Source organism: Chiloscyllium punctatum, chromosome 5 (genome assembly GCF_047496795.1).
Source record: "Chiloscyllium punctatum isolate Juve2018m chromosome 5, sChiPun1.3, whole genome shotgun sequence".
Taxonomy (NCBI): Eukaryota; Metazoa; Chordata; class Chondrichthyes; order Orectolobiformes; family Hemiscylliidae; genus Chiloscyllium; species Chiloscyllium punctatum.
The window spans coordinates 145188437-145215493 of NC_092743.1; the positions used below are offsets into that span (position 1 = coordinate 145188437).

At 42.9% G+C, this 27057-nt stretch overlaps 1 protein-coding gene across 5 annotated transcripts in view; it reads left to right on the plus strand.

Moving 5' to 3' along the window:
- The window catches only part of tox (thymocyte selection-associated high mobility group box), a 549408-nt gene that overhangs the window by 486126 nt on the left and 36225 nt on the right, over positions 1-27057 (plus strand). For all 5 annotated transcript variants that reach the window (XM_072571585.1, XM_072571583.1, XM_072571584.1 and 2 more), the window contains 2 exons: positions 11308-11586; positions 23267-23497. In XM_072571585.1, coding sequence (XP_072427686.1) covers positions 11308-11586; positions 23267-23497 — 510 coding nt within the window. The remainder of the gene's footprint in view (positions 1-11307; positions 11587-23266; positions 23498-27057) is intronic.

Here is a 27057-nt window from a genome sequence, read left to right on the forward strand (position 1 = left end):
AATCACTTCAAATGTTTTCAGGTTGAATTCCATCTGCCACTTCTCAGTCCAGCTCTACATCCTGTCAATGTCCCGTTGCAACCTACAACAGCCCTCCACACTATCCACAACTCCACCAACTTTCGTATCATTGGCAAACTTACTAATGCACCCTTCTACTTCCTCGTCCAAGTCATTTATAAAAATCACAAAAAGCATAGGTCGCAGAATGGATGCCTGTGGAACACCACTCATTACTGAGCTCCAGGCTGAATATTTTCCATCTGCTATCACCTTCTGTCTTCTATGGGTCAGCTAATTCTGTATTCAGACACCCCCCATTTCCCTGTATCCCAAACCTCCTTACTTTCTAAATGATCCTTCCATAAGGAACCTTATCAAATGCCTCGCTAAAATCCATATACACCACGTCCACTGCTCTACCTTCATCAATGCATTTTGTCACATCCTCAAAGAGTTCAATAAGGTTTGTGAGGCATGACCTGCCCCTCACAAAGCCATGCTGACTATCTCTAAACAAACTATGCTTTTCCAAATAATCATAAATCCTAACTTTCAGAATCCTCTGCAATAATTTGTCCAGCACTGACGTAAGACTAACTGGTCTGTAATTCCCAGGGGTTTCCCTATTCCCTTTCTTGAGCAAGGGAGTATCATTTGCCACCTTCAATCATCTGGTGCGACTCCAGTGGGGACGCAGAGGTCATCGCCAAAGTTGCAGCAATCACTTTCCTCACTTCTCAAAGAAACTTTGGGGTGGCATGGTTGCTCAGTGGTTAGCACTGCTGCCACACAGCGCCAGGGACCTGGATTTGAATCCTGCCTTGGGCGACTGTCTGTGTGGAGTTTGCCATGTTTGCGTGGTTTCCTCTGGGCACTCCAGTTTCCTCTCACAATCTAAAGATGTCCAGGTTGGGTGAATTGGTGGTGCTAAATTGCCTGTAGTGTTCAGGGATGTGTGGGTTGGGTGTATCAGTCAGAGGTAAATATAGACTAATAGATTAGGCAAATTAGTCTGGGTGGGTTACTCTTCGGAGGGTTGGTGTAGACTTGTGGGGCCTACTAGCCTATTTCTACACTGCATGGATTCTACGATGGCCCAGGGGGCTTATCTCTCTGTAGGATTTTCAAAATTTCCAGCATATCCTCCTTTTTAACATTAACCTGTTTGAGCATATCGGCCTGTTTCACGCTGTCCTCACAAACAACAAGGTCCCTCTCAGTAGTGAACACTGAAGCAAAGTATTCATTAAGGACCTTCCCTACCTCCTCCGACTCCAGGCACAAGTTTCCTTCCCTATCCCTGATTGGCCCCACCCTCACTCTGGTCGTCCTTTTATTCCTCACCTAAGTGTAGAATGCTTGAGGTTTTCCTTAATCCTACCCAGCAAGACCTTTTCATACCCCCCTCTAGCTCTCCTAAGTCCATTCTTCAAGAGTTCATCGATGAATCAGTTGCATGGTCAGTGTGTGAATCAAGTTGGATGTTGCTTGATCTAGTAATTTCTTGCTTCATTTATAACTAAAACGATTCTTAGACTTTATTACATATAAATGCAATACTCTTTCTGCAAGGTGCATTTCAAATTAATCCAGATGATCTCAAATGGAAATCCATTGCTTATTATTGTTTTTAGATTTGGGATATCCTTTCAATACTCATGATTAAATATGAATAAAGTTTCACTTTTCACTGATCTACTGTTGTGGTGGCATTCAGGTTAAGTGGCGGAAACATGTAAACAAACCGCTTGCCATGTACAGAAAAAAGCTGAGTATTTGCTTCTGTTGGTAACTTTAATTGGAGTACTCCATCTGGGTGTGTTAACTGTAGTTTGTATGTTAACAATTCAAAGAGAAAATTTACAAAATGTTGAATAATGCTATACAATTGGCTGCCTTATGAAGATTCTAAAACATTTAAATAATATTGCATTTTGTGCTCCTAAATAAACAGTGGATAATCACAAATCTGTTGTATCAGTATCAGTGTAGGCCTTGCATTTGAGTGCAGTATTTAATTGTTATGCTGCTGTCATCAAGTGCATGAATCAAAGAATGGCCTGGCTGTCTATACTGATTAGATTTGTTAAATCTGATCTATTAAACGAGTACAGAAGTGCCGAATGTATGCACTCATGCCAATGCACACCCCACCTATTACACCCAGAAGCTGCCATGGGCAGGAGCCATGCTCAGGGTAAATAAAATTTTAAGCTTTTATTACAGATTTCACTTCATAAAAATGCCAATCATTGCAAGTCCTTTAAGCATATTTTAACTTCCTTACAGAGGCATAGAGCTGTACAACACGGAAACAGACTCTTTAGTCCAAATCATCCATTCTGACTAGATATCCTACATTAATCTAGTCCCATTAGTCATCATTTGGCCCATATTCCTCTAAACCCTTCCTCGTCATATACCCATTCAGATACCTATTAAATGTTGCAATTGTACCAGCCTCCACCACTTCCTCTGGTAGCTCATTCCATACACATACCACCCTCTGTGTGAAAAGTCGCCCCTTAGATCCCTTTTAAAACTTTCCCCTCTCACCCTAAACCTATGCCCTCTAGTTTTGGATTTTCCAACCCTGGGAAAAGACCTTGTTTATTTATCCTATCCATGCCCCTCATGATTTTATAAATCTCTGTAAGGTCACCCCCAGGCTCTGAAGCTCCAGGGAAAACAGATATTTGTATTAATAACCCAGATCAAAAGCAATTAATCCCTTAATAACCTCTTGGAACTGTCAATCGATTTGGGAATGTATCACCTCACAGTGTGTGTATGATAAGCTGAGGGAGCAGTCAAGCAGCAATAAAACCAACACTCTAATTATTCTAATAATATTATAATGACAGACCACAGGTTTCTATCAATAAACATCTATTGAAACTGCAAGAAATCATTTTTATTCAGCTCAGAGACTCAATAGGTTGTTTTTGTTTCAAATCTCAAAGGATAAGAGATTTTTAAAATATCTTGAGAGCTTGACAATTCCACAGGCTCTGACAGGTTTTTTTTTTATGAGCACTTACATCTATTCTTATAAATTGTAATTCTCACCAAGCGAAACGCACCATGGATCTCCAGCCAGCAAAAAAAAATGGGATTCAGTGGGCCCACTGGCTGAATTCTGCTCCTATATCTCATGGTCTACAGTCTTTTTGAGCTGAAAATGTGTTGCTGGAAAAGCGCAGCAGGTCAGGCAGCATCCAAGGAGCAGGAGAATCGACGTTTCGGGCATAAGCCCTTCTTCAGGAATGAGGAAAGTGTGTCCAGCAGGCTAAGATAAAAGGTGGAGAGGAGGGACTTGGGGGAGGGGCGTTGGGAATGCGATAGGTGGAAAGAGGTCAAGGTGAGGGTGATAGGCCGGAGTGGGGATGGGGGTAGAGAGGTCAGGAAGATGATTGCAGGTTAGGAAGGCGGTGCTGAGTTCGAGGGATTTGACTGAGACAAGGTGGGGGGAGGGGAAATGAGGAAACTGGAGAAATCTGAGTTCATCCCTTGTGGTTGGAGGGTTCCTCGGCAGAAGATGAGGCACTCTTCCTCCAACCGTCGTGTTGCTATGGTCTGGCGATGGAGGAGTCCAAGGACCTGCATGTCCTTGGTGGAGTGAGAGGGGGAGTTGAAGTGTTGGGCTACGGGGTGGTTGGGTTGGTTGGTCCTGGTGTCCCAGAGGTGTTCTCTGAAACGTTCCGCAAGTAGGCGGCCTGTCTCCCCAATATAGAGGAGGCCACATCGGGTGCAGCAGATGCAGTAACTGATGTGTGTGGAGGTGCAGGTGAATTTGTGGTGAATATGGAAGGATCCCTTGGGGCCTTAGAGGGAAGTAAGGGGGGAGGTGTGGGCGCAAGTTTTGCATTTCTTGCGGTTGCAGGGGAAGGTGCCGGGAGTGGAAGTTGGGTTGGTGGGAGGTGTGGACCTGACAAGGGAGTCGCAGAGGGAGTGGTCTTTTCGGAATGCTGATAGGGGAGGGGTGGGAAATATATCCCTGGTGGTGGGGTCCGTTTGGAGGTGGCGGAAATGACGGCGGATGATACGATGTATATGGAGGTTGGTGGGGTGGTAGGTGAGGACCAGTGGGGTTCTGTCCTGGTGGCGATTGGAGGGGTGGGGCTCAAGGGCGGAGGAGCAGGAAGTGGAGGAGATGTGGAGGAGAGCATCGTCGATCACGTCTGGGAGGAAATTGCGGTCTTTGAAGGAGGAGGCCATCTGGGTTGTACGGTATTGGAACTGGTCCTCCTGGGAGCAGATGTGGCGGAGAAGAAGGAATTGGGAATATACAGTCTTTTTGAACCTAGCATGAGTTCAAATTGCCTTGCTGCATTCCAATTTCCTCCATGTGTGTATTCTGCCTCCTTTTCCTCCCAATGTAAATAGGATCTGTCAGAAATAGCAGTGAAACTTCTAGCAATCAGCTGTGTTTATTGCCAGTGCCACTGCTAGGTGGCGTAGTGACCATGCACTCACCAACATACAGCTTTGCAGTCCAACCCCTGGGTACAAACAAACAAACCATCCATCCATGCCTCACCTGCTACCTCACTATTGTATTTGTCCTGAGCTACGTGGTAAGCTGTGCAACCAGTGAGTATGTGGAGAAACCAGCGGGACAGCCCAGAGTGGGAGAGGGAGGAGTGGCAAGCAGAAGGCTCTGTCATGATGGTGTGCATCACTGCCATCTACACTTGTGCAGGTATAGTAATCCTACATTAAACTGATCTGTGCAGTCAACCTGAGTCACAAATATAGGCAAATGGGGACATTTTACATACTTCTTTAAATATTTTGATGATGATGACTCTGGAAACAGTAGGGCTTGAGTTCCATTTTGCTGCCCCAGTGAGATGTAACACAATGAAGTACTTTTCAAACTGCATCCCTACTATAATGCAGGAAAGGGGGGTAATGACCCAGTGGTATTATCATATGGCTATTAATGTAGAAACTCAGCTAATGTCCTGGGGACCTGCTTCAGATCCCTTCATGGTAGATAGTGGAATTTGAATTCAACAAAACATCTAAAAATTAGAAGCTGAAGGAGGCCACTATGGAGGATTCGAGCAGTAAAGCAATATGGGCAGAGCTCAGAAATAGGAAGGGTGCAGTAACAATGTTGGGATTGTTCTACAGGCCTCCCAACAGCGAGTGTGAGATAGAGGTACAAATATGTAGAGAGATCATCGAAAGATGCAGGAGCAGCAGGGTGGTGGTTCTGGGAGATTTTAATTTTTCCAACATTGACTGAGATTCACTTAGTGTTAGAAGTCTAGATGGAGCAGAATTTGTAAAGAGCATCCAGCAGGGGTTCATACCGCAGTTTGTAAATAGTCCAACTTGCGAAGGGGCCAAACTGGGCATGGTGTTGGGGAATGAGCCCAGCCAGGTGGTTGATGTTTCAGTAGGGGATTACTTTGGCAATAGTGATCACAATTCCATATGTTTTAGGATACTCATGGACAATGACGAGCATGGTCCTAAAGGAAGAGTGCTAAATTGGAGGAAGACCAACGATACCAAAATTGGGCAGGGTCTGGGGAATGTAGATTGGGAGCAGCTGTTGAAGGTAAATCTCCATTTGTTATGTGGGAGGCTTTTAAACAGAGGTTGATTGGAATTCAGGACAGACATGTCCCTGTGAATAAGAGGGATAGAAATGGCAAGATATGGGGACCATGGATGACAGTTGAAATTGTGAGAGTAGCTAAGAGGAAAAAGGAAGCATACATAAGGTCTAGGTGACTGAAGATAGACAAAGCTTTGGAAGAATAGCGGGAATGTAGGACCAATCTGAAATGAAGAATTAAGAGTGTTAAAATGGGTCATGAAATATCCTTCACAAACAGGATTAAGGAAAGTCCCAAAGCCTTTTATTTGTATATAAGGAGCAAGAGGGTAATTAGAGAAAGGGTAGGCCCACTCAAAGACAAAAAATATTCGTGGAGTGAGAGAAAATGGATGAGATTTTTAATGACTACTTTGTATCGGTATTTACCAAGGAGAGGGACATGATGGATGTTGAGGTTAGGGATCGATGTCTGATTATTCTAGGTCAAGTCGGTATGAGGAGGGAGGAAGTGTTGGGTATTCTAAAAGGCATTAAGGTGGACAAGTCCCCAGGTCCAGATGGGATCTATCCCAGGTTACTGAGAGAAGCGAGAGAGAAAATAGCAGGGGTCTTCATAGATACCTAAACAGCATCCTTGAACTTGGGTGAGGTCCTGGAGGTCTGGAGAATTGCTAATGTTGTCCCCTTGTTTACAAAGGGTAGCAGGGATAATCCAGGTAATTATAGACTGGTGAGTCTGATGTCAGTCGTAGGGAAGCTGTTGGAGAAGATACTGAGGAATAGAATCCATTCCCATTTGGAAGAAGATGGGCTTATCAGCGATAGGCAACATGGTTTTATGCAGGGAAGATCATGTCTTACCAACATATTAGAATTCTTTGAGGAAATGACAAATTTGATTGATGAGTTGATTGATGATGTAGATGCCATATGCCTTGATAAACAGGCAGAAAACTAGCCACCAGGATACATGAACATCAACCAGCCACAAAATGACATGACCCTCTCTCATTAGCATCCATACATACAGATGAGAGAGGACACTACATCGACTGGGACAACACATCTAGCCTAGGACAAGCCAAACAGAGACATGCATGAGAAGTCCTAGAAGCATGGCATTCCAACCAGAACTCTATCAACAAACACATTGGTTTGGACCCCATTTAACGCCCCTGAGAAAAATAACAGGAAATTCCATCACCATAGGAAATGACATCACCACAGGAAATGACACCACCAACCCAAAGAAACCCAAACATACAAATAGAAAGCAGGAAACATCAGCAGTGCTTCATCTGGAGGCTCACTGAAGATGTTACCTAGTAACATCTGAAAAGTCTGAAACGTCTGAAAATGAACCTTCCAGCTCAGTGAGCAAGCCTACATCCATGTGGAATAATCACACGTGCCCTCTGAACATCCAAATCCTTCATGTCTTCAAACATCTTCCTTTTAAACTGACCTCTGATCAAGATCTCTATCTTGACCCCTCCACTCTCATATTTACTTTATTTTCAGAAATACTTCTATATTAACTGAGCTGAGTAAATATATATATAGTGTAGTTGTAGTATCTTTGGTAATTATGGTCATTTAAAATAATGACTGTGATTGTGACTTTACGATCTTAAAGGTGATTTGTTGTCGTTCATTAGCTGTTATATAGAAGCTCAGATTTGGATTTTATTTTGCCAAAATTATGATGGAATATTCCCAACCCCGGAATGGGCTCATGGTGAAAAAGTTGGGAAAATCAGTGAGATATCCAACCAGGAGTTTGATGACATCAAGAACAAAATGTCCAGCTTTCCAACAGTGTTAAATAGTCAGTGACCTGATTGCATACATTAGCATACAGTAACATCTAATTACTAGTTAATCTCATCTCGTTAATGTGTAGTTTTCCATCCTACCATCCCCGGATAGAAACTATGCACCAAGAATTCCCAACATGGGAATCAGATCGGGTACCTGGTAACTCTAGCTCACTGCTTACTCCTCTGGACATCGAACTTCAATGTTCATCATCAATAGCTCAAGGCACACTCAACAGACAATGATTACACATAGACCTATGCATCTGAAATATCTCAGCCTCATCATAACTCATCTCTAACTCATTGACAGTGTGGTCCTGTACTATAGTGTGCACCAGCTCCTCTCATTGCAGTGCTCCTGTAAAGACACTTAGCACACAGGGATGGGCACCTATCTTATGGTTTGACCACAGTGCATTTCAGGACTCCCTGCTCACTCTTTGTGCTCATTCACTTTGTACCTATTTTAATGTTCACAGCATTCCTGCTTTAGCACATCTTATCTTTAAAGGCTCACAGTAGTTCTGTCTTGCCTTACTGCTTAGTGTGTCTACACACCTGCACCAGGTACCAGCCACGTACGCACTAAACATGCTGCATGTGCTTCAAGCAAATAGCCATATGTCAAAATCTACAAGGAGTAGTCTTCAATCAAGTCATGGGAAATATCATGCAGTCAGGTGGTTCCCAGAACAGTAAGTCAAGAGCAGCTGCCTATATAAGTCCAGGGCCTTGTTTCATCCCTGGGTGCTGGTATCCTACAGGTCCCTATAGAGCAATATGAATCTCATAAAAATAAGGTGTTTACACCTCTTACAACAGCAAATGATGTCACTCCATGTAAGATCTGTAGCTGACAGGTAATGAATGACCAGGTTCTTCATGTTTATGGTATTGGAGAAAGAGTAAACATTGACTTGTGCATCATAATGAACAACTTTAGAATTCCTTAATTGCTGACACATTACAGGAAGAATATTTTGACAGACATTTAGATGTGAATATAGGAAGGTTGATCAGTAAGTTTGTGGATGATATATAAATTAATGGGGTGCCAAATAGTGAGGAGGATAGCCTCAGATTACAGGAGCATACAGACAGAGTGATTATTCCTGTCCATCATCATTCCCACCTAACCGCTCCACACTTCCCACTGACCTATCACAATCACCTCCTACCTTTCCTCACCTATCACCATTCCATCTATCTTTCCCCGAACGCCACCCTGACTCCCCCTATGTATTTCTCAGCCTCCTTCCCCTTCCCCAGTCCTGATGAAGGGTTATCCCTGAAAGGTCAACTCCCTTGCTCCTCAGATGCTACCTGACCTGCTGTGCTTTTTCCAGCACCACACTTTATCAACTCTGACTTCTCCAGCATCTGCAATCCTCAGAATCTCTCAGTGGCAAACAGAATCCAATCCAGATAAATGCGAGGGAATACACTTGGTTGGACAAACAAGGCAAGGGAATGCATGATGAGCAGCAGGACCCTGGGAAGCAGTATGGATCAGAGGGGCCTCAGGGTGCACATACACCAATCCCTTAAGGTATCAGGTTGAGTAGACGTTGTTAAGAAGGCACAGGGTATACTTGACTTTATTAGCCAGGATGCTTGAGTGTAAGAGCAGGAAGGTGATGCTGGAACCGTGTAAAACGTTGGTTAGGCAACGTCTAGAGTATTGTGTGCAGTTCTGGAATCCACATTATAGGAAGGATGTGATTGAACTGGAGAAAGTGCAGAGGAGCATTCATAGAATCTAAAATCTCTGCAGTGTTGAAAAAGGCCATTTGGCCCATCGAGTCATCCCATCCAGACCGAATCCCCTACCGTACCCCTGTCACACTGTATTTCCCATGACTAATACATCCTGCACATCCCTGGACACTATGGGCAATTTTCCATGGCCAATCCACCTAACCTGTACATCTTTGGACTATGGAAGGAACCAGAGCATGCAGAGGAATCCCAGACAGATATGAGGAGAATGTGTAAACTCCACACAGACCTGTGGGTAGAATCGAACCCAGGTCACTTTACCTGTGCCACAGATATGAAGGGACGTTTGACAGATTGGCATTGTTCTCCTCAGGACAGAGGAGACAAGAAGTCTGAAGTGCAAAGAGACTTGGGAATTTTAATTCAGGATCCAATGTAAACTTGCAGGTTGAGTCAGTAATTAGGAAAGCAAATGCAATTATGGCATTTATTTTGAGAGGACTTCAATATAAAAGCAGGGATGTATTTCTGAAGCTCTGTAAGGCCCTGGTCAGACGACTTTTCGAGTATTACGCAAAGTTTTGGGCCCCATATCTGAGGAGGGATGTACTGGCTCTGCAGCTTGTTCAGAGGAGGTTCATGAGAATGGTCCCAGGAATGAAAAGCTTAACATGTGAGGAATATTTGAGGACTCTGGGTTTATGTACAATGGAGTTTAGAAGGATGAGGTGGGATCTAATTGAAACATACAGAATACTGAATTGCCTGGACAGAGTGGATGTTGGGAAGATGTTTCCATTGGTAGGAGAGACTAGGACCCGAGGGCACAGCCTTAGAGTAAAGGGAAGATCCTTTTTGAACAGAGATAAGAAGAAACTTCTTCAGCCAGAGAGTGGGGAATCTGTGGAATTCATTCCCACTGAAGGTTGGGGAGGTCAGATCATTGAGTATAGGTAAGACTGAGATAGATAGGTTCTTGAGTATCAAGGGGATCAAGGGTTAGAGGAGAAAGCAGGAGAATGGATTTGAGAAACCTATCAGCCATGATTGAATGGCAGAGCAGACTCATTGGCTGAATGGCCTAATTTCTGCTCCTATACCTTGTAGTCTTCTGTATGCCTCAGCCTCTGTCCAAATGATATATTTTCCAACTGAGCCATGGTCATAGAACATAGAACAATATAGCACAGGAAAGGCCCTTCGGCCCATGATGTTGTACCGATATGATACCATTTGAACCAGACAACAATTTTGCTCAAGGATTGGTAACTTCATATAAATGGAACCTCTTTTTTTAAAAACAATAGTGAATGTCATTATGTAAGTTTGATGGCACTTGAAACCTGGATTAACAGCAGTACAGGTAGTCAGTAACACATGGTGTTAGTCTGATATCATTTCAGACCTCAATACCATGTGTTTCTCAGTGAGATAAGATCAGTGTTGAAACAGCTTCCACATGACACCTTTACGTTACTGCGTGTGCTGTGACTTTTTGATGGTGCACAGATCTGATCACAACAGATATAAATATATCCAATTCAGACTTTGTAATCAATTTGACATCTCGGTGTCTGAAATATTTCTGATTATTGAGAGAAGATCACAATGTGTTTCACTAAAGCTTTTATTTAAAAATTCACAAATTAGATCGACCATGCCTATCTAATTGTAGATCTAGCAAACAAGGGTCCCAGCACAAAACAGGATCCAATGCCGGGTTTATGAACTCTGGTGTGAAAAAATATGTACAATAGGAAATATCACTTCAAGACACAGATTGCAGTTTTCTGAGGTGACAATTATCAATCTATATGAAGTAATACTTGGCTTAGTGCATTGCACAATGTCCAGTACGGTCACTTATATTGTCACCAAAAATGGCCATTAGTATTTAGCAGTTTAATCTCTCACTACTTAAAATTAAACACATTAATGAGCAAAATTAAACATGCAAACATTTCCTTGGTCAAGATATAGTTCCAGGAATGATTTCTTATCAATATATAATAATATATTAACCTTGATAAAATGTATTTTCATAATTTACATGGATTGAGTGGCAATAAGACAGGTGAGATCAATCTGGTCATCGTCTGACCAAAGCCATCGATCTCCGTGTACAAATGTGTGGGCTTCTTCAGGAAACTTCATTCATTATTTCCACACCACCATCATTTTATTTTCCAGATGCATGATCTGGGAAACACAGAAACTACTCATTACCGTGCTCACCCACAGATGTCAATGATGAGATCTGCTGTCCAACCTACAGACATCAGACACCCAGGAGCAATGCAACGTGGTCAGCTGACCACTATAAACCAATCACAACTCAGCGCACAACTTGGTCTGAACATGGGAGGAAATGTTATCCAACACAGCTCGCCATCCCCACCAGGAAGCAAGTCTGCTACTCCATCACCATCCAGCTCAGTCCATGAAGATGAAACCGATGAGACATCCAAGGTGTGTAAAGCTCTGTTATGTAAAGATTCCAATGCAATGACTTGGAGGAGTTACTGAGAAGACAGTAGATTAAAAAAAAACTGAAATAAAGATTAGTAGAGAATTTTCACTGATCCGAGGTAATTGAATCAGCAGATATGGGGATAGTGCCAGAAGAGGAGTTGCCCTAGGCCAGCCATAGTCTCAGTGAATAAACAAACAGGAGGCTGGTAGAACACAGCAAATCAGGCAGCATCAGGAGGTGGAGAAGTCAATGTTCTGGGTATTAACCCGCCTTCTAGAAGGTTGACTTCTCCACCTCCTGATGCTGCCTGATTTGCTGTGTTCTACCAGCCTCCTATTTGTCTACTTTGGATTCCAGCATCTGCAGGGTTTTTTTTGTCTAAAATATAGGTGAGTGATGGAACAAACTCAAAGGGCCTAATGACTTATTCTGTTCCTCTTGCATTCTAAAAGTCCAATCATTGGTAATTTGCTAACCATCTTTGCATGTTAATCTGGCTCCCTTGTATTTTATCACTGCTCCCAACCTGTTCCTAATATGCCATTAGTGCTCACTGTTTGAATATAGCTATCTAAATTGAAGAAAAATAAACAGTACCTCTCGATCAGAATATTACATTGTATATTTTAAAAGTTCAAATCTTTGAGATTTTAGATAAATATTGACAGTGAGATATCTTTAAGAAACCATGTGATGACAGTATGAAAATATTCACTGCTTGGCTATTGCTTACCTATCTTTGACGTTAGAATTTATTTGACACCTTGTATTTTAATGCTTGTGGTATGGACACAAATGTTGAGATGTTTTAAATCTGAATTTTAATTTCTCTAAAATATAAATTTTCACGAAAATGTTAAAAAGTTTCATATTCTATATATTTTTGAGATAGCTATCATACATTTTAATCTTTAGCAGAGTCTGAAGAAGTGAAAATCACTCCAGAGAGTGATGTGAAATAAAGTATAATTTCTGAACATGGGCAATTCTACAAAGAAATGATTATCAAAAATACTTTTATGAATGTGAACACCCTGCTAAGATGAAGTCTTCATTTAATATACTAAAACAGGTTTGGGAATCCTGGAGTTGATATTATCATTGGTGATTCACCCTAACACTGTCCTGTGATTAACATGGGAGAGAGAAAACTAGGCTTTTCAGCTCCAGTCTATCAAGAAAACAAATCTAACCATGTTCAACAATGACCATAAGCAAGCTCAACATAGAACATAGAACCCAAAACAGTACAGCACAGTACAGGCCCTTCGGCCCACGATGTTGTGCCATGCATTTATCAATCTTAAGATCAATCTAACCCACACCCCCCTCAATTTACTGCTGTCCATTTGCTTGTCCAGCAGTCGCTTAAATGTCCTAAATGTCTCTGACTCTACTCCCACCACCTGGCAGTGCATTCCAGCACCCACTACCCTCTGCGGAGAGAACCTCCCTCTGACATCTCCCCGATACCTTCCTCCAATCATCTTAAAATTATGACCCCTCATGACAGCCATTTCTGTCCTGGAGAAAAGTCTCTGGCTATCTCCTCTATCTCTGCCTCTCATTACCTTGTACACCTCTATCAAGTCACCTCTCTTCCTTCTTCTCTACAGTGTGCAAACCTCTAGCTCACTCAACCTCTTCTCATAAGACATGCCCTCCAATCCAGGCAGCATGCTGGTAAATCTCCTCTGCATCCCCTCTAAAATATCTACATCCTTCCTATAATGAGGTGACCAGAACTGGATACAATATTCCGAGTGTGGTCTAAACAGGGTTTTATGGAGCAGCAGCAACTTCTCACAGCTCTTCAACCCAATCCCCCCGTTAACGAAAGCCAAAACACCATATGCTTTCTTAACAACCCTATCCACTTGGGTGGCAACTTTGAGGGATCTATCTGTGAGGATCCCAAGATCCCACTGTTCCTCCACCCTGCCAAGAATCCTGTCTTTAATCCTGTATTCAGTATTCAGATTCGACTTTGCAAAATTAATCATTTCACTTTTTTTTTAGATTAGATTAGATTACTTACAGTGTGGAAACAGGCCCTTCAGCCCAACAAGTCCACACTGCCCCGCCGAAGCGCAACTCACCCATACCCCTACATCTACCCCTTACCTAACACTACGGGCAATTTAACATGGCCAATTCACCTGACCTGCACATCTTTGGACTGTGGGAGGAAACCGGAGCACCCGGAGGAAACCCACGCAGACACGGGGAGAATGTGCAAACTCCACACAGTCAGTCGCCTGAGGCGGGAATTGAACCCAGGTCTCTGGCGCTGTGAGGCAGCAGTGCTAACTACTGTACCACCGTGCCGCCCACAGTCAGGGTGATAAAAATACCAGGTGGCACCAACTTTTAAAGATAGATTAGATCAGATTACTTACAGTATGGAAACAAGCCCTTTGGCCCAACAAGTCCACACCGACCCGCCGAATCGTACCCACCCAGACCCATTCCCATACATTTAACCCTACACCTAACACTATGGGCAATTTAGCATGGCCAATTCACCTAACCTGCACATTTTTGGATTGTGGGAGGAAACCGGAGCACCCGGAGGAAACCCACGCAGACACGGGGAGAACATGCAAACTCCACACAGAGAGTCGCCTGAGGCGGGAATTGAACCCGGGTCTCTGGCGCTGTGAGGCAGCAGTGCTAACCACTGTGCCACCGTGCCGCCCCACTACCCGGTTGGACTCCATCTGCCACTTCTCAGCCCAGCTCTGCATCCTGTCAATGTCCTGTTGTCGCCTGCAACAGCCCTCAACACTATCTGCAACACCACCAACCTTTGTGTCATCGGCAGATTCACTAACCCACCCTTCCACTTCTTCATTCAAGTCACTTATAAAAATTACAAAGAGCAGAGGCCCAAGAACAGATCCCTGTGGGACGCCACTGGTCACTGACCTCCAGGCAGAATACTTTCCATCCATTACTACTCATTGTCTTCTTTCGACCAGCCAATTCTGTATCCAGACAGCCAAAATTCCCTATATCCCATACCTCCGAAATTTCTGAATGAGCTTACTGTAGGGAAACTTATCAAATGCCTTACTGAAATCCATATACACCAGATCCACTGCTCAACCTTCGTCAACCTGTCTTGTCACATCCTCAAAGAACTCATTAAGGTTTGTGAGGCATGACCTGTCCCCCACAAAGCCATGCTGACTGCCTTTAATCAAACTTTAATGTTTTTCCAAATAGTTATAAATCCTATCTCTCAGAATCTTTTCTAGTACCTTGCTTACCACAGACGTAAGACTGACTGGTCTGTAATTCCCAGGGATTTCCATATTCCTTTTCTTGAACAGAGGAACAACATTTCCCTCCCACCAAACATCCAGTACTACTCCCGTGGAGAGTGAGGATGCGAAGATCATCACCAGAGGCACAGTAATCTGATTCCTCACTTCCCGCAGTAACTTTGGATGTATCTGGTCTGACCCTGGGGATTTATCTATCTTTACGCTTCCCAGAATTTCCAGCACATCCACTTTCTTAATATCAATCTGTTCAAGCCTATTAACCTGGTCCACAGTGTTCTCACTATCAACAAGGTCCCTCTCCCTAGTGAATACTGAAGCAAAAAACTCACTTAGGGTCTCCTCCACGTCTTCAGATTCCAGGCACTAGATCCTTCCACTATCCCTGATCAGCCCTACCCTCTCTCTGATCATTCTCTTATTCCTCACATATGTGTAGAATGCCTTTGGGTTTTCCCGAATCCTTCCCACCAAGGTTTTTTCGTGCCCCACTCCTAGCACTCCTCAGTCCATTTTTGAGTTTTTTCCTTGCTACCCAGTAATCCTCTAAAGCTGTGGCAGATCCTTGCTCCCTCAACATTAAGTAAGCTTCCTTCTCCCTCTTGACAAGAGGCTCCTCTGCTCTTGTCATCCAAGGTTCCTTCACCTTACCATTCCTTGCCTGTCTCAGTGGGACAAAGTTATCCAATACTTGCAACAATGGCTCCTTAAACAGCCTCCACATTTTGTTGTGCATTTTCCGTGGAACAACTGTTCCCAATTTATACTCCACAGTTCCTGTCTAATAGCAGTATAATTTCCCCTCCCCCAATTAAATACTGTCCTATTCTGTCTGCTCCTATCCCTCTCTGTGGCTATGGTAAAGGTGAGGCTACATCTTAAGCAGAAGGAAATTCCAGCCAAATGTAAAGTGACAAGGGAACAGAAACAAAGCAGACAGAAAGGAATAACAATATTTTTTCACTGTAAAAACCTAAAACTGCTGAACTTGTAGAAAAGCTACCTGCTATTTATTCCCTCCCTATCACAAGTATTTACTTTTAACTAGTATTTAGCAACTCAATAATTAATTCCAATAATGGAAAGAAAATTGTTCAGAAATTGCAGTGGATAAGGTGGTTCGTGAGAAGTTGCCGTTCTCCACTGTAGATCCGGTGGGAAGCTGGAAGCACTGACAGGGAAATGTGGAACATATTGAAAGCACCTTTGAGGCATTTCTTTTTGTGATGCCTCATGCAGCCGAGAAGTAAGTTGTAGGAGAGGATTGTAGAACTCCTTCAGCATTTCATGTCAATATTTATTATTAACCTTGTGTTGATTAACGTGCTTCAAAATAGATTTCTTCTCATTGCAGACAACCAGTTTCAGCATTAACAAATTGCAGCTTTAGCTGGAGCAAATATAAAATGAGCAAATGCATTGGAAACGAAATTGTCTGTATAATGGGCAGTGTTAAACAAAAACTGTTGTAAAGTGCTTTTGACATTGGGTGAAATTAAAGGTCTGTCCACGAAGGGCTGGGTTTGGAGGCAGAAAACATTTAATGAAACTGGTGGGTGTGGGAGAGGGATTCCAGAACCTCCCCCTTTCTGCCCAATAATGTTCAGGTTTATGGATGACCTTCCTGTCATAGTAATGCCTTGCCCATGTTGGTATTTGACCAGCAGTGAGTGAGGGATTCACCAGATAGTGAGCCTGAAAAGAAGACCCCGTCAGGTTTACTTGCAGGATACTGGGGAGGGTTCCTCTTTCCAAAGTACTCAATTTATATCGAGGGATTGGGAAGGAGAGTCTTATCCTGCTCTTTCCTCCGACACCCACATGCTTCAGTCTCCCATCCCCTTGACTGTCCAGCAGCCAGCACTCAGTCCATAACCTCCTGCACTGGAGTCGGAGTCTCTTTGTGACTTGAAGCCTCTGCAGAGTTCTATCAGTGGCACTGAAAACAAGATAGCCATCAGTTTCTGATTGTTCAGGATGGAAATCAGTTTCTGATTTCCATCCCACAATTCTGAAAGGTGGGGAAAGCTTGTCATTTAGAGTCTTCCCAATGGAAGCAACTATGTTCTCCAATCAGTTCTCCAAAATTAAATTCCACCCATTTAAATCAATCTCCCAAAGTAATCTCTTTATAAACCTCGGTTCCAAGAAGCAAAGCTTCAGAATAGCCAGACCATTCCATTCCACACTGTAAGAGTGACCTGATATCATTTGTGTAGCAAGTTGAATGTCAAAATATTGGCAGTTATTAAGGGGGAAGGAAACATTTGTTTACAGAAACAATGCACTGACAGAAACGAACAACCCTGGATAACCTAACGGAAATATTTTCTGTAGGAAGATGTTATGGCATGTGGTCATCGGTAGCACAATCAATGTTCCTCTAGCCAAGCTGTTCCGGTTCAGTTAGAACACTGGCATCTACCCGACAATATGGAAAATTGCCCAGGTATGTCCTGTACGTAGAAAACAGGACAAGGCCAACCTGGCCAATTCCCGCCCCATTGGTCTACTCTCAATCATCAGTAAAGTGATGGAAGGGGTCAGTAACAGAGCTGTCAAGCAGCACCTGCTCAGCAATAGCCTGCTCTGTGACACCCAGTTTGGGTTCCACCAGGGCCACTCAGTTCCTGACCTCATTACAGCCTTGGTTCAAACATCGACAAAAGAGCTGAATCCCAGAGGGGAGGGGAGAGGGACAACCCTTGACAACAAGATTGTATTTGACTGAGCGTGGCATCAAGGAGCCCCAGCAAAACTGGAATCAATGGATATTGCAGGCAAACTGTCCAGTGGTTAGAGTCATACATAGAAAGATGGTTATGGTTGTTGGAGGTCAGTTGTGTCAGCTCCAGGACATCTCTGCAGGAGTTAGAACATCGAAAATAGAACATTAAAGTGTAGTACAGGCCCTTCAGCCCTCAATGTTGCACTGATCTGTGAAACCATTCTGAAGCCCATTTATCCTACACTATTCCATTTTCATCCATATGTTTGTCCAATGACCATTTAAATGCCCTTAAAGTAGCACTGAAAATGTGTTGCTGGAAAAGCGCAGCAGGTCAGGCAGCATCCAAGGAGCAGGAGAATCGACGTTTCGGGCATGAGCCCTTCTTCAGGAATCATGCCATTATGTCCTTAAAGTAGGCAAGTCTACTTGGAGGCAATTTACTATCTGAGTAAAGAAACCAACTCTGACGTCTGTCCTATATCTATCACCCCTCAATTTAAAGCTATATCCCCTTGTGCTAACCATCACCAACCAAGGAAAAAGTGTCTCACTATACAACCCTATCGAACCCTCTGATTATCTTATATGTCTCAATTAAGTAATCTCTTAACCTTTTTCTCTGTAATGAAAACAGCCTCAAGTCCCTCAGCCTTTTCTCTTAAGACCTTCCCTCCATGCCAAGCAACATCCTAGTAAATCACCTCTGAACCCTTTCCAAAGCTTCCACATCCTTCCTCTAATGTGGTGACCAGAACTGTACACAATACTCCAAGTGTGGCCGCACCAGAGTCTTGTACAGCTGCAGCGTGACCTTGTGGTTCCAAACCTCAATCCCTCTACCAATAAAAGCTAACACACCATACACCATCTTAACAACCCTATCAACCTGGGTGGCATCTATGTATATGAACACCGAGATCTCTCTGCTCATCTACACTACCAAGAATCTTACCATTCGCTCTTTATTCCTGTTGTTCCTTCCAAAGTGAATCCCCTCACACTTTTCCGCATTAAACTCCATTTCCACCTCTCAGCCCAGCTCTGCAGCTTATCCATGTCCCTCTGTAACCTGCAACATCCTTCAGCACTATCCACAACTCTATCAACCTTAATGTCATCCGCAAATTTACTAACCCATCCTTCTATGCCTTCACGTAGGTCATTTATAAAAATTACAAACAACAGTGGACACAAAACAGATCCTTTCTGTACACCACTATTAACTGAGCTCCAAGATGAAACTTCCCATCAACCACCACCATTTGTCTTCTTTCAGCTAGCCAATTTCTCATCTAAACTGCTAAATGTGGACGGCATGGTGGCACAGTGGTTAGCACTGCTGCCTCACAGCGCCAGAGACCCGGGTTCAATTCCCGCCTCAGGCGACTGACTGTGTGGAGTTTGCACGTTCTCCCCGTGTCTGCGTGGGTTTCCTCCGGGTGCTCCGGTTTCCTCCCACAGTCCAAAGATGTGCAGGTCAGGTGAATTGGCCATGCTAAATTGCCCGTAGTGTTAGGTAAGGGGTAGATGTAGGGGTATGGGTGGGTTGCGCTTCGGTGGGGCGGTGTGGACTTGTTGGGCCGAAGGGCCTGTTTCCACACTGTAAGTAATCTAATCTAATCACCCTCAATCCCATGGTTCCGTATTTTGTGCAAGAGCCAACCATGGGGAACCTTACCAAGCGCCTTACTGAAATCCATATACACCACATCAACAGCTTTACTCTCATCCCCCTGTTTGGTCACCATCTCAAAGAACTCAATAAGGTTTGTGAGGCACGAGCTACCCTTCACAAAACCATGTTGACTATCCCTAATCAACCTATTCCTCTCTAGATGATTATAAATCCTATCTCTTATAATCCTTTCCAACACTTTACCCACAACTGAAGCAAGGCTCACTGGTCTATAATTCCCAGGGTTGTCTCTACTCCCCTTCTTGAACAAGGGGACACTTGCTAACCTCCAGTCTTCTGGCACTATTCCTGTAGACAATGACAACAAAAAGATCTAAGCCAAAGGCTCGGCAATCTCCTCCCTGGCTTCCCAGAGAATCCTCAGATAAACCCATCCAGCCCAGGGGACTTACCTATTTTCACACTTTCCAGAATTGCTAACACCTCCTCTTTGTGAACCTCAATCCCATCTAGTCTAGTAGCCTGTATCTCAGTAATCTCCTTAAGAACATTGTCTTTTTCCTATGTGAATACTAACAAAAAGTATTCATTTAGTGCTTCTCCTATCTCCTTGGACTCCACGTACAACATCCCACTGCTATCCTAGATTGGCCCAAATTAGTCATTCTTTTATTTCTGATATACCTATAGAAGGCCTTAGGGTTTTCCTTGATACTATCTACCAATGATCTGTCATGTCCCCTCCTGGCTCTCTCTTTAGGTATTTCCTGGCTAACTTGTAATGCTCAAGCATCCTAACTGAGCCTTCATGTCTCATCCTAACATAAGCCTTTTCTTCCTCTTGACAAGAGATTCAACTTCTTTAGTAAACCACAGCTCCCTCGCTCAACCACTTCCTCCCTGCCTGACAGGTACATACTTATCAAGGACCCGCAGTAGCTGTTCCTTGAATAAGCTCCACATTTCAATTGTACCCATCCCTGCAGTTTCCTTCCACATTCTTCACATCCTAAATCTTGCCTAATCACATTGTAATGGCCTTTTCCCCACTTATAACTCTTTCCATGTGGTATATACCTATCCCTTTCCATCATTAAAGTAAACATAACTGAATTGTGGTCACTATCACCAAAGTGCTCACCTATCTCCAAATCTAAGACCTATCTGGGTTCATTACCCAGTACCAAATCTAATGTGGCCTCACCCCTTGTAGGCCTGTCTACATACTGTGTCAGGAAACCCTCCTGCACACATCAGACAAAAACTGACCCATCTAAAGTACTCAAACTGGAGTATTTCCAGTCAATATTTGGAAAGTTAAAGTCCCTCAGTTACTCTTGCTCCGATCAAGAATCATCTTTGCAATCCTTTCCTCTACGTCTCTGGAACTATTTGGAGGCCAATAGAAAACTCCCAACAGGGTGAACTCTCCTTTCTTGTTTTCTAACGTCAGCCCATACTACCTCAGTATCGAGTCCTCAAACATCCTTTTTGCCATCGTAATACTATTCTTGATTAACAGTGCCACACCTCCTCCTCTTTTACCATCTTCTCTGATCTTGCCGAAACATCTATATCATGGAACCTGCAACAACCAATCCTGTCCCTGCTCTATCCATGTCGCTGAAACGGCCACAACATCGAAGTCCCAGGTACCAACCCATGCTGCAAGAACACCCACCTTATCCCGAATGCTCCTAGCGTTGAAGTAGACACACATCAATCCATCTTCCTGCTTGCCTCAGCGTAGTAGCCTCAGGGTAGTGTCCTCAGCCCAACCATCTTCAGCTGCTTCACCAATGACCTCCCCTCCTTTATAAGGTCAGAAGTGGGGATGCTCGCTGATGATTGCACAATGTTCAGCACCATTCACGACTCCTCAGACACTGAAGCAGTCCGTGTTCAAATACAAGATCTGGACAAATCCAGGCTTTGGCTGACAAGTGGCAAGTAACATTCATGCCACACAAAAAGCAGGCTTTGACCATTATCAACAAGAGACAATGTAACCACTGCCCTTTGACATTCACTGGTTTTATCATCAGTGAATCCCTCACAATCAACATCTTGGGGGTTATCATTGACCAGAAATTCAACTGGACTCACCACAGAAACATAGTGGCTACAAAGGCAGACCAGAGGCTTGGAATACTGCAACAAGTAACTCATCCCCTGACTCCCCAAAGCCTGTCCACCATTGACCAGGCACAAGTCAGAAGTGTGATGGAATACTCCCCACTTGCCTGGATGGGGCAGCTCCAACAACACTCAAGAAGCTTGACACCATCCAGGACAAAGCAGCCTATGTGATTGGCACCACATCCACAACCTCCACTCCCTCCACCATTGAAGCTCAGTAGCAGCAGTGTGTACTATCTACAAGATGTACTGCAGAAATTCACAAAAGATCCTCAGACAGTACCTTCCAAACCAATAACAACTTCAATCTAGAATGACAAGGCAGCAGATATATGGGGAACATCGCCACCTTCAAGTTCCCCTACTCGTCACTCACCATCCTGACTCATAAATATATGACTGTTTCTTCACTGTTGCTGGGTCAAAATCCTGGATGGTATTGTGGACTCCAATGGTTCAAGAAGGCAGCTCACCACCACCTTCTCAAAAGTAACTAGGGACGGGAAATAAATGCTGGCCAGCCAGCAATGCCTACGACCCACAAGTGAATAAATAAAACATTTATTGCCCATTCATAATTTCTTGAACGGTGTGGCTTATTCAGCCATTTCAGAAGACATCTGAAAGTGAAGCATTTTGCTTTGGATCTGAGTCATGTGAAAGCCAGATTAGGTAAGGATGGCAGCTTTCATTCCCAAAAGAGCATTAGTTACATTTTGGGACAATGGCACTCAATGGTTGGCACATGGTCACCATTACTGAGACCAGCTTTATACACAAGATTCAGGAATTGAGTTTAAATTTCACCAGCTGCAGTACTGGACTCATGTCCCCACATCAATAGCCTGGGTCTTTGGATTTACTAACCTTGTAATATTATCATGATACCAGCATCCCTGCCATACTCAGAGTGCTTTGTAACATCGTTGTGACAATGAGCCCTAGAAAATCTTGCAAAAAAAAATTGCCCCAGATATTTTATTTGAAATATTTCCTATTCAATTCTAATCTCTGTTTTATAAAGTATAAACATGAAATGTGGATGTTGTTAAACAGTTAATGTTGTAATTTAGCTGTTTTGCTGAAATGACTGAGATGGTAACATTTAGAATGATTTTAGGAATGTTTTTGCAGTCATGTTTTTAAAATCTTACAATGAAAAGATTATGACTAATATTTAATATAGTCTAATTGGCCAATGTGACAAATCTATTTCACTGAAATCTGTTAGGTAGGTCACATTGTGTTAATGATAGCTGTTCTTATTGAGTCAAAGCTTGCAAAATATTACTCCAAATCAGATAAATAGCTAGAAATGCCAGTTATTGTTAGTTATCGTATGAATGTTTAACATATGTGCAGCATATTGCTCTCGTGTCTATTTTAACTGACAAGCTAAAATTATTGAGTTGGCATTTATAAAGAGTTTCCATAGATGACATCACAAATAGCAATTTTGAGACTCAGTGTTTTGTGTTATTCTGTGTTTGAGTGGTTAGTATTTTTTGCAGAATCGCTTAAAACACAAACAGGAACAACTTACACAGCCAAAAATGGTGAAATTGTGAATAATTAGTTCAATTAAAAGTATTTGATTATTACTGGTGGACTTAGTCCCCTGTACTGTATTTCTGACCTTATCTAACTTATTTTACTGTATAAATTCACAGCTTTTAACAATACTTTAATAAAAGTACATAAATATGTTACTGCAAAATAAAAAATGTCATGCAGCCACCAGCCATAGTAAAATCATCATTAGTCAGGTGACTAGGCCTTTGTATAATGGATGAAGTCAATTTCATTCTTCAGAAAGATTGTATCAGTTTAAATATAAATGTGACCATTATTAAAACATGACCTCTGGTTCTTGTGTAACACAGATGAATGGTGGTGAAAAACGGGCTGCAGTAGATGTTGGAAAGAAACCCAAAACTCCAAAAAAGAAGAAAAAGAAGGATCCAAATGAGCCACAGAAACCTGTGTCAGCCTACGCTCTGTTTTTCCGTGATACCCAAGCAGCTATTAAAGGTCAAAATCCAAATGCCACATTTGGTGAAGTTTCAAAGATTGTTGCCTCAATGTGGGACGGTTTAGGTGAAGAGCAAAAACAGGTAACAATGGGTGCACAGCATTGTGACACCTTCATTCGTAACACTGTCCAGATTATCTCAATAATTAATGGCATTTCGATCGATTAGGCAAATAAAGTTTTCTCTCCTGGGTGGAAGGCTGGTGAAGATGCAGTCAGGTGAGAGTCCTGGCTACATCATACTTCCTCATGGCACTAGTACTGACTGATTTTGGAGAATTAGTGTCTTTGGAATACTTGCAGCATCTCCCAGCTGGATAGAACCGTCATTTCCATATGTCTATCTTGGGAAGGGGAAGGAACAGGAGAACATTTTATGACAGCAACTCTTATACTGTGCCACCTGCAAAAGAATGGGCTAATCCTGAAAATATGCTTCAAATCTTGGAATAATTTGAAAAGAAGGTGCAATCAACTTCATTAGAAATTCCATTCCCTTAAGGATTTAGTATATAAATTTCCATCCCATGCTAAAGGAATAAAAATATACCAGAGACACACTCCATTTCTCCAGTAGAACATTTTTATGATGTATTGCCATAATTTAGATTGTTTACAGTATTATTAGAAGGACATATGGGATGCCTGTTCACAATTCAGCTCATTCATGGCTGTGGACATTACTGGAAAGGCCAATATTTACCACTGCTCCCTAATTACCCTTGAGAAATTGCTGAGACTTGAAACTCTACAGTTCATGTTATCCAGGGATTTGCCAGGAGCATTAAGTATGAAGTTCCAGGATGTTGGCCCATTGATAAAGAAGGAGTAGTAACATATTTCCAAGTCAGAATGATGTGTGGTATTTCCTTGTACCTGCTCCCTTTGTGTTTCTAGGTGGCAGAAGTAGCAGACTTGGGAAGTGTGTGGAAGAAGCTTTGACGAGTTGATACTGTTCATTTTATAGATAGACACATTGTGGTGGTTTTCAGCATCTGCAGTCATTGTTTTTACCACCGTGGTACATACTGTAGCTAGAATTTGCCAGAATTGTAGGGAGTGAATGGAGTGCCAATCAAGGCTGTATTGTCCCAGGTGGTGTTGAGCCCGTTTCTGGAATGAAGGGCTTATCTTACGGAAAAAAAGGTTGAGACATATCTTTTGGGGTTTAGAATAATGGGAGGTGATCTTATTGGTCCTGAGGAGACTTGTTACAGTGAATAAATGAAGAAAGTTTTCTCTTGTTTGGAAGAACTAGGGGCAGAGTTTAAAAATAAGACATTGCTCTCTTAAAATGGAGATGCGGGTTTTTTTGCTCTCTGTGAGTTGTTAGTCTCTTTCCCAGTAAACAATGGAGGTTTGGTTATTGAATGTATTCAGGTGGGAATGAGATTTTTGATTGACAACGGAGTCAAGTATTATGCAGCAGCGAGCTGACAGGAAAGTGGAACTGAGGCCATAGCCAGCACAACCATGACCTTCATATGTGTAAGGACTGAGAACCTCCTCCTGCTCCTCACTCCTATATTCACATGATGCACATAACATGAGACATTTATCACCTGAGCACCGCTGACCACTCACATGGCCAGATTTTCACAGGTCACTGAACCTCTTTCATGTCACAATTCTGACATTCATCGAGGCCTTTCAGAGGGGCAGGTTTCTACTGTTGGGTCGCTCTGAAAGGATTTCTTGTCCTGTGTCAATTGCCTCTATCGACATCTCAGAAGAGGGAACAGATAACCTTAGCACCACCAATAAGGACGTTTACATTTGAAGGTCACGTCATTTCACGATGCTGACTTGATGCAAGGTCAGAAATTTCCCAGCAACAGATTCCTCACCCAAAATTGAAAATTCAAGCTGAAGACCTGATATTTCAAGATGAATATAAAGATCTGAAAATATTATTCGAAAAGATGCAAGATAGACTTGTCTACCAACCTGTTGTGCCTTACCCAACCCTATGCAAATGAGCTAGTCATTTATTTCTGCTGACTTTTTGGGGATTGTGCTGGGTGTGAAATGTTTACTTTGTCAGTCTGTACTCCAACAGTGAGCACTGCTCTGATGCATTCAATAATGGAGACATGTTTTGAAATTTGCAAAAGGAACAAAATAAAGTATTGTTTTCGAAGCAAGAAAGTATCAAGGGAGAAAGATCATTCATCACAATAATGCAAATCGTTTGGATGTGTCTTAATTTGAATTTGAACAACAGATGAGCCGGACAGACTGAGCAGTTGTTTCTTGTTTCTAGGTTCTTCGGTTATTACATTGTTAGTGATATTATTGTTCCTGAGGGAGGTTTTAGGTTGGCTCAGTTCCTGGAACAGGTTGTGTGGCAAACTTTCTTCCCACAGTGCCAGGCTGACAGCTGTGACGGGTTTACTGTGAAGCCAATCGCATATTAGCTGAAGCACTAACTGTTGTGAACTTTTTATCAGAGTTTTGGCCGTCAAAACTTTCCAACAGGCATGTATGCTAGAAAATGTAGCAATTAAATTGTGTCACCAATCTCACTGTCAATTCTTCATCAGTACAAGAAAATACACACAATCTACTGTAATATTCATCTTCCATAGTTCCAGCCCGGTTCCAGTAGAACAATACCAGAGTTGGCACCTGGTAAAGCTGGACCCCACCCAATGCCAATATGTCTGTAAGGAAAAGCATCTGCCTGTGTCTTACAAGACCATAAATTGTAGGGAGCAGGCAGAGTTTTGAAACTGCAATGTCAGTGTTTTCATAATCTGAACTTTACATAGAACATAGAACAATACAGTGAGAACAGGCCCTTCAGCCCTCGGTGTTGTGCCAACCTGTGAACTATTCTTAGCTCGTCCCCCTACACTATCCCAAAATCATCCATGTGCTTATCTAAGGATTGTTTAAATCTCCCTAATGTGGCTGAGTTGACTACAGTAGAGATAGGGCATTCCATGCCCTTACCACTCTCTGCATAAAGAACCTGCCTCTGACATCTGTCTTAAATCTATCGCCCCTCAATTTGTAGTTATGCCCCCTCGTACATCATCATCCTAGGAAAAAGACTTTCACTGTCTACCCTATCTAATCCTCTGACCACCTTGTATGTCTCTATCAAATCCCCTCTTAGCCTCCTTCTCTCCAATGAGAACAGGTTCAAATCTCTCAATCTTTCCTCATAAGACCTTCTCTCCAGACCAGGCAACATCCTGGTAAATCTCCTCTACACCTTTTCCAATGCTTCCACATCCTTCCCGAAATATGGGGACCAGAACTGTACACAATATTCCAAGTGTGGCCGCACTAGCATTTTGTATAGTTTTGTAACTTTCCCTCCCCTCCCCATATCCATATCCGCCACAAATTCACCTGCACTTCCACACACATCATTTACTGAATCCGCTGCACCCAATGTGGCCTCCTCTATATTGGGGAGACAGGCCGCCTACTTGCGGAACGTTTCAGAGAACACCTCTGGGACACCCGGACCAACCAACCCAACCACTTCGTGGCTCAACACTTCAACTCCCCCTCCCACTCCACCAAGGAGATGCAGGTCCTTGGACTCCTCCATTGCCAGACCATGGCAACACGATGGTTGGAGGAAGAGCGCCTCATCTTCCGCCTGGAAACCCTCCAACCACAAGGGAT